The sequence below is a fragment of the Chiloscyllium plagiosum genome, unplaced genomic scaffold (assembly GCF_037043375.1).
Source record: "Chiloscyllium plagiosum isolate Xiang-an unplaced genomic scaffold, Cpla_swu_hap1 HiC_scaffold_6, whole genome shotgun sequence".
Classification (NCBI taxonomy): Eukaryota; Metazoa; Chordata; class Chondrichthyes; order Orectolobiformes; family Hemiscylliidae; genus Chiloscyllium; species Chiloscyllium plagiosum.
In genome coordinates this window covers 93,605,800-93,619,091 of record NW_028270144.1, presented here as the reverse complement: position 1 = coordinate 93,619,091, position 13,292 = coordinate 93,605,800, and the positions used below count along the sequence as shown (strand labels likewise).

The 13,292-nt window shown below is 40.2% G+C and overlaps 1 protein-coding gene across 3 annotated transcripts in view; it reads right to left on the bottom strand.

Annotated features, from left to right (window-relative positions):
- The window catches only part of wdr95 (WD40 repeat domain 95), a 131,549-nt gene that overhangs the window by 18,069 nt on the left and 100,188 nt on the right, over positions 1-13,292 (bottom strand). For all 3 annotated transcript variants that reach the window (XM_087988209.1, XM_087988211.1, XM_087988210.1), the window contains 5 exons: positions 11,823-11,929; positions 11,658-11,737; positions 10,018-10,072; positions 7,466-7,511; positions 3,183-3,242 (listed from right to left, as the gene is read on the bottom strand). In XM_087988209.1, the coding sequence (XP_087844335.1) occupies positions 3,183-3,242; positions 7,466-7,511; positions 10,018-10,072; positions 11,658-11,737; positions 11,823-11,929 (348 nt within the window). The remainder of the gene's footprint in view (positions 1-3,182; positions 3,243-7,465; positions 7,512-10,017; positions 10,073-11,657; positions 11,738-11,822; positions 11,930-13,292) is intronic.

Here is a 13,292-nt window from a genome sequence, read left to right as displayed (position 1 = left end):
GGGGGAGGTCAAGATCAAATAGTTCCTCCCTTGTGTTGATTTTCTTAGTACCTGCCGCAGACCCAGTCGAGCAGATATATCCTTCAAGTCATGGCCAATTTGTTCATTAGCAGTTCTCTTGAGGATCTTTGGTTGATAGACTGAACCCCACCCATCTCCTGGTTTACACTCTGTTGCTTTACTACCTCAGTGTTTTTTTTCCAAATGGTGCTTAACATAGATGAGAGACTGCAGTTGACAGCGATCAACAGGAGGTTTGCTTGGTTCATCTTTGAACTAATACTAGGAAATTTCATGAAGTCCAAAGTTAATGCTAAGCTTCCCAAGGCTATATCCACCTGTTTTTATACTTCTGCACCATTACTGCTGGTGGGTTGATCCTACTGGTGAGACAGGATATACCCAGGATGATGATGGTGGTCACTAGGGCATTGGGTGAGAATGATTATGCCAATCTTTTACTTGACAAGTCCATGGGATTTGTCTCCCAATTTTGGTACAACTCAAAAATGGGAACAATGGGACAATTTGATATAAAATTAGTACAATGTTAGTGAATAAACTTTTGACTGCTTTAGTGGTGCCGAGGACAAAGTTTGGTGGTCTGTCCCGTTTTATTCTTCCCCTAATTTTGAAGCAGTTCGATACAATTAAGTGGGTAGTTGGATCACTTCAGGAGGTAGTTAAAAGAGATCACATCACTGTAGGTCTGGAGTCACATACAGGCAGAACCTAAGGAGATTAGTGAAGCAAATAGACTTTTAATGACAATCCGATGGTGTGTTCACCATTACTGATATGAACGTTTCATCCCAGATTTATATTTTGAATTGAATTTTGAACTCCCTAACTACCATTGTGGAAATTTAATTCACATTTCTGGATTATCAGCCCAGTCCAATGGATGACAATCCAGAAACATGATAATTTTGCTAACATTTCCATCATTGTACAAATTACTGCTGTCATATTTTCTTGATGTCTGGGTTCTTCTGGCTAGTTTGCATTAAGTTGTGTTTTGAATTTTCTTTTAGCTCTATTTATTCCTGTTTAATCCATTAATACATTCAGTATGTATTTTCCTAGCATACATATGGATTAACTACACAGAGGCTGGGTCTTGTCACCAAGTCACCCTTTATTTACTAGTGCACAGTACTCTGGCTATGGCCAGCCAGCTTGGAGTCAGTCCTCAATTGAGGAGATTCTTTGGTCAGCAGAGGCTTTCCTGATTTGTTAAGCTGGGTCAACCAAGAACTTTGTAGTTACCAAGGTCCATCTGAATCCAATCACTACATCTCCCCACCCCACAACCCCCCCAATAAATCTGGGATGTAGGCCAGCTCTTTCACTTGTAGCTCCTCTTAGGACAATTTCGCCCCAGGTCCAGTTCCTCAGACTCAGACTCAGGCAGCGTGTACTGGACCGTGGCCTGTCTCTTTCATCTGAAACATCTCAGGAAATTTTTCTCCATTTCTTCTGGTGGTAACGGTATCAAGGCTGCATCCATCTCAAACTCTGACGTTTACTCGACACTAGATGGAGGGCATACACCTGCGGTTTTTGCAAAGCCTTCTGGCTGTTCTGAGGGGCCAGGTATGTTTTGCTCCTGCCCCATTTGCGAGGTAACAGCTTTCAGGTGATCCAAGAGTTTGTTCAGGACTATATCATCTACCCGAACTTTGTAAGTTACGAGATCTGACCTCACATCATCCTTGCCTTCTACCTGTATCGGGCCATTTCCATGGTTCCGGCACCAAACTTCATCCCCTGAATTAAATTATGTCTCTTGCTTAGAGGAGGCATGTGGCCAGCAATGGTGTTCCTGCAGCTGTTTCACCCTCTCCCCCACCAGGTCTAGGAATATCAGGTTTAGCCTGGTGTGGAGTCTTGTCCCCACCAGCAACTCTGCTGGAGCTATCCCTGTTGTTGCATGCAGGGTAGTCCTATAATCAAACAGGAACCAGGATGGCTTGGTATCAAGTTACTGCGGTAGGCTGCTGCTTTAAGCCTGCTTTCAAAGTTTGGACTGCACTTTCCACCAGACCATTGGACAACGGATGCTATGGAGCTGTCCTTTTGTGCTGAATGCCACTGGACTGTAGAAAATATTCAAATTCCTGACTGGTAAATGATGTCCCATTGTCCATGACCAATACTTCTGGGAGATCGTGTATCACAAATGATGTTTGCAGATTCTCAATCATCATCCCTGAGTTTGCTGAATGAACTCTATGCACATCCAACCACTTTGAACGGATGCCTATAATGACCAGGAAGATTGAGCCCATGAAAGCACCAGCACAGTTGACATGCACCCGAGTCCAGGGCTTACCTGGCCATTCCCACAAATATGGGGCCAGGGCTGGTGGCAACTTTTGTCCTGTTGGCACTCTGGGCACTGCCCCACCAATGCAGCTAAGTCAGCATCCAACCCTGGTCACCAGCCATATCTTCTCTCTAGCATCTTCAACTTGGAAACTGCTTGATGAGCCTGGTGGTGTTCGGCCAGTACCTGGTAGTGATTTTCACTTGGAACAATCACCCTTGCTCCCCACAGTAATATGTCATCCTCGACAGTGATCTGGTCTCGCCAGGTCCAAAAAGGTTTCAGTCCTGGTTGTGATGCCCCTTCTGGTTCCCCCATTACCACCAGCTGTTTCAGTTTCACTAGGATGGGATCTTTTTGAGTCTGCAGACAGATATTGTCTGCAGTGAATGGAAGGGTGTTCAGAAAGTTTAAAACCAAAACGGGAGGCACCACCAGTGGAGTATCTGCCAGTGGGAGGAGAGTCAAGGCATTCCTGATTGGTCCAGGTTAACAACCCCAAGCAAGAACCTCGTAGTCAATGGAGGTCCACCTAACGCAATCACTACAATATAGTTATACAACCTGCAATGCAAGAGAGGGAAAGTGAGGACTGCAGATGTTGGAGATCAGAATCGTAAAGTGTGGCACTGGAAAAGCAGGTCAGGCAGCATCCAAGGAACAGGAGAGTCAACATTTCGGCCATAAGCCCTTCATCAGGAATGCAAGCCTAGAAATGGAGATTGTGCACTTGCTGATGGAGAGAACCATAGTAGGAAAGTTGTGAATGCAAATGTTGGTGAGTACACATTTTTTCTGAACTCTCCGATTCTTAAAGCCAACAGCCACAGGATTAAATAGTAGTTTCTCTTACCAGATCATCCTGCCAATGTGGCTCAGGAGGCTGTGTATGATGGTGGTCACCAAAGGAATCCTAGACCATACAAAGAAAACCAGATTTTCTTATTAAATTTACAACTTTACCATTTTTATACAGTCTTGAATATCCTTAAAAACAAATATATCACAGCTGTTAAATGGCTGTTACTGCGCATCAACAGTCACTGCAAAACATATTTTTGAAAATTGGGAGTTTAGGCTAGTGGCCCTCTAATCCAAAAAGTCTAAGGTTCAATTTTTGATCAATATTATGTTGACAGACTTTAGGTAGCCATGCTGGCATTACACAGAATCGATCACATGGAAACGTTGTTCAGCCCAACCCATCCACGTTCTTATTAAAGTTGTGACATAGAGGTGCCATTGTTGGAATGGGGTGGACAAAGTCAGAAGTCATACCACACCAGGTTATAGTCCAATAGGTTTACTTGAAATCACAAGCTTTCAGAGCACAGCCCTTCGTCAGGTGCAGTGTGAGAGAAGAGAGCACAGACACAGTTTATGGGCAGAGAGATCAAACGATCATACAACTGGTGTGAGTGGATTGTCAGATAATAAGTCTCTGCAGGTGACCAGGCATGTTAGATTGTGAGTCAAGTGTCAACAGCTGAATAACCAGCAAAGGGATGGCCTATAATCCGATTAAGAGAGATAATTACAAAAAATAAAATAAGTGGTACTGGAGACAAACTAAATGACTGGAATAACATGTTGGGTATAAAAACCATGACTGTGTCTGTGTGCTTTTTTGTCTCTCACTGCACCTGAAGAAGGGACTGCACTCCAAAAACCTTGTGATTTCAAGTAAACCTGATGGACTACAACCTGGTGTCTTATGCCATATTAAAGTTCACATGGGCTGTGTTCTATGGTTGTATTATTTGTAAAGAAAGAGGAATTAATTGGCCTGTATATCCAATGAGTCAAATAATCAGGTTGTGATCAACAATGCACCATTGCACTACCCACATGAGGTGCTGTAAAATGTACACTCTATAAAGCTTGAGCATTTGAGTCTAAAAATATGATTATTTTGAATGCTGGGAACCAAAAGATGGTGGCAATCAGCATCAGTACATAAGATGTTAAATTAGATTGAGAAAACTCAACTCAAATTAGTACCAGAGAAAAATAAAAGTTAAGTGAATCAAATGAAAATGAATTGGTCCCTGTCACAGTAATGAATGCATAACTGTAGCCTACAAAATTGGAGTGGTATTTGAGCAGTTTGAACAGCAATGCAGGCTGGCATTCAATAGGTTTCTAAAAGGCATTAGTGAAGTGGAAAGGGTCACTTAATCTCTGTTTTTGGGAGGAGAGGACAAAAGCAAAACCCTGTGCAAATTGAGAAAAAAATTTCAGCAACATTTCCAATCAGCCAATTCACTGGATCCACCAATGCATTCCAAAGCCTGAGACATGTGTTATGAAGGTGTCGAGGTGTACTGTGCCTTTAAAAGATTTGAAGGACTTAGCAAGCACACAGAGTGCTGGAGAATGTACAATGTAACATTTGGTCCAGCAGCTAGAAGTACCTGGGTTGCTATGTGACAAAAAACAAATTCAAATGCTGCCAATCAGTTCAAATTATGCCCCAAGATACTAAACTCCAATCAAGTTCAAATTTAGTATTTCGACAATATTAAAACCAATGAAACAACCTGATGTTTGGGATATAAAACCCAAAAATATTAAACATTTGGGGGAGAACTGCCAAGCCACCAACATATGCAGATGACCCAGAGAATACCTCTCTTAAAAGGTACCTTTGTCTACCAATGACCTGTGAAACAGAAATCCCTAAGAAGAAAAGAAGACAGAAAAAAGATTTGATAGCTAGCTGGTTTTGAAATTTGAATTTTTCTGTAAATCTTATTCCAGGATTTTATCGGACCAGTATTGTAGAGGGGAAGGTAAAAGATAGGTTTAGATAAATGAGTTGTAAATAGTTGTTAGTTAATTATTCTCTGTTAGACTTTAAAAAATTAAAGTTGTTAATTTTTACTTTAAATAGTGACTTTTGGGATAGATCTTTGCCTCTCGAATTTTAACAGATTACAGCACGGGTTAAATCATTTCTACGTTGCAAGTTTAAATTAGCAGTGGGGGAGGGGGGGGCGTGTTACCCCATATCATAACACATATACCTGGTGAACTTGTCAACAATTTCTTAAGATTTTAAAAGCGCAGCTAGAAAATGTAAATATAGGGAATTAGATGAAAGGCCAACAGATTGGCACACTTGGGGCTTTGCAACATGGAAACACAAAAGGAGGAGATTGGAAAGGACAAGTTCACAATATCTTAAGCCATAGACACTGACTGAGCCATGCGTAGACAGAAGTATATGGCGACTATCCAAATGGCTAGCCTTCCTGAGAAGGTCTCAGGCTTTGGAACTGTACACTTTTTACCACTGAAACAGATGGTCTTGATCACAGAGGATTGAGCAATTGTTAGGATTTGCTTCATCATATGCCTGATGAAGGGCTTTTGCCCAAAACGTCAATTCTCCTGCCTGACCTGCTGTGCTTTTATAGCACCACACACTTGACTCTGATCTCTAGCATCTGCAGTCCTCAGTTTCTCCTTTGCTCTATCACAGTCAACCATGAAGAGAAAGAGACACTATTGAGGCTTGAAGCTAATACCTCCACTGAAAACTGTCCTCCAATCTGAAGCAAGGAAGATCTGGTAAATGCATTCAGAGCATTTTGCCTATGGTGTTCAGCAATCTGTAGGTTAGGTGCATTAGTCAAGGATAAATGTAGAGTAATAGGGTAGGGGAATGGGTCTGGGTGGGTCAGTTTGGACATGTTGGGCCAAATGGCCTGTTTCCACACTGTAGAGATTCTATGATAAAACGTTTATGATTTTGTTGAGATGCTTGGATGTTTTAAAGATTTTTACTGGCACATCACAATTGGCTCAATTTTCAAAAAAACAAAGTGAACTGATTACAACACTGAAGAAGCTGTGAAACCATAAAGCAAGACATCACACTTGAGGCAGATTCAATTTACAATGAACTCAGTTTCATCTCTTGGTGGCCAAAGGTAATTCTGTCCTATGCGAGTAGTGAATAAATCTGCTGACCTGCGGCAGTGCAAGGAAGTAGCCAAGACTTGAGAGCAAGGAGCAACTGGAAAATAACAAGAAAGTTGGAAGCACAGAGGAACAGTTGAATGTCACTAAGGCACAGAGTAGAGAATTTATATCACAAGATGCAGAGAACAGTTACTCCTTGAAATGAGCAGAGAACTAGCCTCGAGATAAGAAATTGAACAAATTGGATGCTGTGGAGCATGCCAACTCACCACTGAGGACAATGAAAGTCAAATTGACAAGACTGAAGCACAACACGCTATCACCCAAATGTTATGATGAATAATATTTTGAGAAAGCAAAGCAAGCTATAAACAGACTGTAAGATGTTCAATTTAATTGGAAAAGCTGGTTGTTCATATTCTTAGAGATATATACTGTATTTACACAGAAAACGGCAACAGATGTAAAAGTTACTTTGATAAGAGGCATTATACTTTTTAAATGTAAGAGGGTTGTTACACCAATCACAAAAAAACTTAATATTATGGAAATGGACATTTGAGCTGCCACAGTTACTGTTGCACTGCAGTCGGGCACACAGCAATAATGTATCAGTGCAACAGCCACATGGGGAGCAGCAAGAAACACACTCAAGGATGCTCCAGCATTTTGAGTCCAAAAATTATTATTTCTAACTACTGGGAAACAGAACACATAACATCCCTCCTACTCTAACCTCTCCACTTCTCTCTATTCACTTCCCCACCATGGCTGCATGCAGATGTGATCGATTGAGCTCGGATTTGCAGATTAAGGAGAAGTAAAAATTACAGTCTCGGCTTCTGCTCACTATTCAGCAATCCTTCTTGGAAACGTGTGCAGCTGAATTCAGCATAACAGAGCTTAAACTCTGCTGCATGTCCTACAAAGCCTAATACAGTTCCCTATAACATTGTAGCAAGTTACAACAAGAACTGCTGCCCAGAGAGCTGGGATGAGAATGTTATTGCGCTCCAGTGCTCTGGCTGTGATCACTGGGAGACATATCTGTAGTAAAGCCAGCAACAAGAAAGCAATAAATTCTTGCTATTTTAATTGATTGAACAATGTACATAATCAAACCTAACTGAGCATTTTTTGTAGTGAACAGCATACAAATATTTGGGAAACAAAAACACCTAACACTATATATGTATACGCAATACTCACACAGTATATATTTATTCTTCTGTCCCATCCAACAGCAAGCACATATCTGCAAGGGAGTTCAAGAATTGTGATTGAGAAATGCACTGCAGCTTGAAAACTTAATTCCAAAGCAAATTGTTCACTAATTTAAAAAGAATTGTATGGTTTGGTCAATTTAGAAGTTGCTCTTAGTCTGTCTTTCCTTGAAAAAACATTGGTTATGCCATTTAAAATACAATGCGCAATTTGAAGACCCCCGTTAAAGAAATAAAATAAAATCATAGAGAACATATGGAATCATAGAAACGTTCAGCACCAGGGGAAGCCATTCTGCTTTTCATGCCTGTGCCTCTTTATAAAAGAATGCATCTGGACCCATATCTCCAATTCCTCATCCTTAAGTATTTGTTCAACTTCTTTTACAATTATTTATGTAATCAGCTTCAAACATCTTCTTAGATAGAGCTTGACAATTCTCCAAGTAAAAGAAGTTCTCATCTTCCTTATTGACATTTTGCCAATTATCTTGAATCTATAGATTTTAGTTAGTCATCTAGTTACCAAAGTGAATAGTTTTTATTTATATCTTAATCAGATCCTAGCCTGGAATGCTGTATTGGATCACCTTTTAACATTCTCTGTTCCAAAGTGAAGATGGTAAATTCTCAGTGTTCATTTACATTTTTCAGAATGGTACCATTTATAATATACTAGGAGGATTAATATGGAAAGGCAAAGTGCATCAGTTCACAGTTCTCTCATTGAATTCAGTCTACCATATATCTGCCCATTTCACCATTCAATCTATGTTATCCTGTAGCCTATAACTCTCCTCATCACTATCTACTACTTCACCACATACATTTTCTGCAAACGTTATAATGCTGCTCCCTACTCCAGAATATAGGTTGTTTATAACTTTTACAATGTAGAGCAGTTTTTGGGGTGGAGGAGGAGGACCTATGTCCCAGTATACTTTCACAAGCATCTTCCATAACCTCCTGTTCCCAATATCCTAGATTCAATTTTTCACATCCACTGTGGGAATCAGGAGGTGAGACCAATCCTGCTGTCATAATCCTGGGATTTTCCATCAGCCGTGGCCTTAATTGATGCTGAGAGGCAGGCTAAGGCAAGTTTAAATGTGAGATGATTCCCAAACAGCCTGATTAAAAAGTCCATCTGCAATCCAAAACAAAACGCCTGGTTCTTCCAATGGAATCATCAGCAAAGGATGAATGTAAACATTCTAATCAATTTAAGCCAATCCCCTTCTCCAATCTACTCATTATCCACTTTATGAACAGATTTCACAAGCCTTATTGTAACAGCTGAAAACCACTGAAAAGCCTATAACTCTCCTCAACAAACTGACTCTTCAACCCAGCTGTATGAGGAGAGTCGAGCATTTGTAAAATAATTAGGCAGCTAGATGACAGAAAAAGAGCCCACAGGTCTACCCAGGTAAAAACCTCAGAACTACTATTTCACAGGTGTCTTGATTAAATACATAAAAGCAATGGGAAACGCTTAGACAATGAGACATTGTTATCATACTGGGCTACATTTTCAATATTGTAAAGGCACTCTACTATTTTATCCATTTCAACATCTCTTTTAATTCACCTAAGGCTTTCCACATTTAAATGTTGACCTTTAAGTGACATCTTGCCAGTGGCAGAAATAACAATCTGACAAACATACTGTCTAAGAGGTAGTTACTTTACTCAATCAGTCACAATTCACTTAATGAACACAGCTCATGCTACGACACTTCATAATCAAAGGAGACAAAAGTATTTTATTTACCTTTCAAACTTTTGTTGCCTCTAATGTCTGATTTAGGCCTTCATGAAGCTAGTGTGAAACCCAAGTAATTGCTAAAATCTCTCTGCCTCTGAACATTAAAACTCTTACCAGATACAAGCCCTCAACACCATTAAGTGCTTCTTTAACAAGAACAGGCCTGTTCAGGGCCTTTTCCCCTCCTTGACTCTTGTGAAAATGGCTGAAGGTGGAATCAAAGGCAGTAATTCCAACTAGGTGCCAATTTTTTCCAACCTTGCCTTTGTTCATCCCGTTTATGACTATGAATCATCAGTTTCAGGAACTACCTCTGGTAATTAAAAAGATAGAAGCAAAATGGAAAATATGGTGGTCTGTCCTAAGATTAAGTGACCTCCTTCCTTCTGATGCAGCTACTTCCTCTGATATTGCTGTTCTTTCTAGATGCACTTCACTTGAGGAACATAGAGCCTTTAAACACCTACAGCATTTGAAATACAAAAACAGCACTCAGCTTCCTCCCTGCTGCAATAAATCTCCTGAGTAATTTGTAACAGTCAGTCAAAGAGTGCATTAACAGCAGCATTGCGCTGGAAGCAAACGTTCTACGTTTCTGAAGAACGCAAGTTATTCCATCCCAGTATATAACTGGACTAAAATGGTCTCTGATTCTTCTCTTCAGTGAAGGTTTAAAATCAAACAGAAGGGTATCAACAGGAACATTTGCAGCTAAACGTCATACATCAAAGATGGTTTGGAGGATATTTTGTCAAATACTTCTTACTCACTTATTTTTGTGCATCTCCACATAGATGCAGTCACAGATTTCATCACATCTGTTCTCTGTAAGGACAATTTTGAGGTTGTTACACTTTGTTCAAAATGAACATTTTTTCTAATATTTAAACATCTGCAATGATTTTACGCAAATGATTGGTGAACCTCTGGTGATATTGTTGCTCTCTGTAAGTGTAATTTTGTGATGTGTGACTATCAGGTTGCTTCCAGTTGTTATTACAAATCAGATTACCTAATCATTGAAACGTTACTTCTGGCTTTATTCTGGCATATATTTTGTAACCATGTGCCATACCACTGCAGAGGAAGGGAGTTCTAGTTTCCTTTTCCCAAATGATTTCTATCTTGACCATGCATCTAAGCAAACAGTTGTACAATTAATGTAAGTGTCTGTGTGTAGTAAGTATATAAACGTGGACATGTCATTCAAGGTCACAAGATTGTCTAGTAGTTAATGAGTGAGTTTCAGGTCACTTGACTTGATCACATCCCCTGCCTCAACTTCTTCCACGACTGTTGCTGAAGTTCAGGGCCCTTTTCAGCTTAATCAGCTATTTGCTCCAACTGTTTTAGGCAGAACTGAATTAGTCTTAGAAAGGAGCAGGTGCTATTGATGCGGGATGAAAATAAAACATAACTTGTGGGCGGCACGGTGGCACAGTGCTGCCTCACAGCGCCAGAGACCCGGGTTCAATTCCCGCCTCAGGCGACCGACTGTGTGGAGTTTGCACGTTCTCCCCGTGTCTGCGTGGGTTTCCTCCGGGTGCTCCGGTTTCCTCCCACAGTCCAAAGATGTGCAGGTCAGGTGAATTGGCCATGCTAAATTGCCCGTAGTGTTAGGTAAGGGGTACATGTAGGGGTATGGGTGGGTTGCGCTTCAGCGGGGCGGTGTGGACTTGTTGGGCCGAAGGGCCTGTTTCCACACTGTAAGTAATCTAATCTAATCTAATCTAAAATTTAGAGAAAAGAGCAAAGACAACTCAATAATGAAACGTTACAAGAGGTAAAGTCTAGCTGTGAGTTAGAAAGGGATTAAATCCAAATTATCAAGGAGAAAATTCTTTAAAAGGAGATGAAACTTCAGTGGGTGATGAATCTTGGCTCTCAATGATCCACAGCTAATAGTTTGGAAAACACGCAGTTAATTGTAGGTGAGCTTATATTTTTCAACTACTTTTTTGTTGTGTACATAACCTATTCTGTTACTTGCTGTTTTTCTTTTATTACTGAACTGAGATATCTGAAGTGAATTTCTACCTGTGGAGAAATTTGGTGTCAAATAATCAACTATTGTAAGTTAAAAGAAATTTAAAGTAATCTGCTTATTATTATGGTAAAACGTGTTCCATCCTAAGCCACAAATCCTTGGACAGCATTCTGATAGCAGTTATTTGAAGGTCAATTGAATTACATGTTCTCAGGTCTTGATCCTATTTATTGTGATGAACCAGCGCATCTGTTGTCACACTGGAATGATTCCAGTGGAGGGTTGTCTGAAGATTGCATCTCCATATTTTAGCAGTGTAGAACAGTTCACGCATCATCCTATGTTATCTTCATCTTTAAAAGTATCTACAATTTCTTAAATCTAAATCCTGAAGAGCTTTCAACCTTTTTTGACATAATTTACCTTTCTTTAATATTCTTAAACAGTGGCCATTATTATGATTCCAGATCTTCAAGCATCCATCTCTTCCTCCTGTAATAAGTCTACATCATAAAAAAATTTGTGAGTTTCTATATCGCTAGGCTAGTCAACAAGGAATTGATACATTAAAAAGTAGCAAATCCCTACCTCCTTCCACTGTCATCAAATGTCATGCAGCAAATAGCAGAATCACCATGCGCTCCACTAAATTCAAATATAAGCTTTCCTGTATCAAGGTCCCAGACTTTGATCACCTCGATGAAAACAGAAGTGATTCAATGTTTCACTTTGTTTCTCTTAGCTTTAATTGATTTCTCCAAAATATAAATTCACATTTAGCTTTTTAAATTTATTTTATAGTTTGAGTGAACTAACAGACCTTGCGTGGCATTGCTTATAATGTTACCTCTAACTTCACTTTGCTGGACATAGCCACAGCCACCCTTATGTGCACCTGACAGGAATGTTGAATATGTGAAATCTGTTTATTATACATTTCGAATTGCTCCATGGTCAAACACCCACATAACTACAAGGATCATAGAATAAAATCAACATTGCATCATGTAGGGAACAACACTAGAGTCACAGATTTACAATGGCTGAATTAGCACTGCTGCTTCACAGCACCAGGGGCCCGGGTTCGATTCCACCCTTGGGTTACTGTGTGGAGTCAGTATATTCTCCCCATGTCTGTGCGGGTTTCCTCCTACAGTCTAAAGATGTGCAGGTTAGGTGGATTGGTCGTGCTAAATTGCCCATAGTGCGCAGATTAGGTAAAAAGCCATGAGAAATGCAGGGTTACAGTGATGGGGTGGGTCTGGGTGAGATGCTCTTCAGACGTCGGTGTGGATTCAATGAGCTGAATGGTCTGCTTCCACCCTGTAAGGATTCTAGATTTATAATATAAAATATTCATTTGGCCATTATATCCCTTATCATTTATGAATTAGAGAATGTAAAATAGGGTGTGACATTTGCAAATCTCCAGTCCTTTGATACCATCTTTATTCCTTTGTAGCATCCTTAAACACAGGTGAAGTGCCGGAGGACTGGAGGGTTGCTCATGTTTGACCCCTGTACAAGAAGAGTAGTAGGGATATTCCAGGTAACTACCAACCAGTGATCCTGACGTCAGTAGTAGGAAAGTTGCTGGAAAAGGTACTGAGGGATAAAATCTATTTATATTTGAAAAACAATGGGCTTATCAGTGATAGGCAACATGGTTTCGTGCGGGGTAGTTTGTGCCTTACCAACTTAATAGAGTTCTTTGAGGAAGTGACCAAGTTGATAGATGAAGGAAGGGCTGTAGATGTCATATACTTAGACTTTAGTAAGGCATTTAATAAAGTTCCCCATGGTAAACGAATGGAGAAAGTGAAGTCACATGATGAGCAGAGTGTTCTAGCCAAGTGGATAAAGAACTGGTTGAGCAACAGGAGACAGAGAGTAGTAATTGATCAGTGCTGGGGCTACTGTTGTTTGTAATATGCATCAATGATTTGGAAGAGGGCATTGTTGATCTGATCAGTAAGTTTGCAGATGATACGAAGATTGATGGAGCAGCAGAAAGCATTAGGGGACTGTCAAAGAATATAGATAGACTGGAGAGTTGTG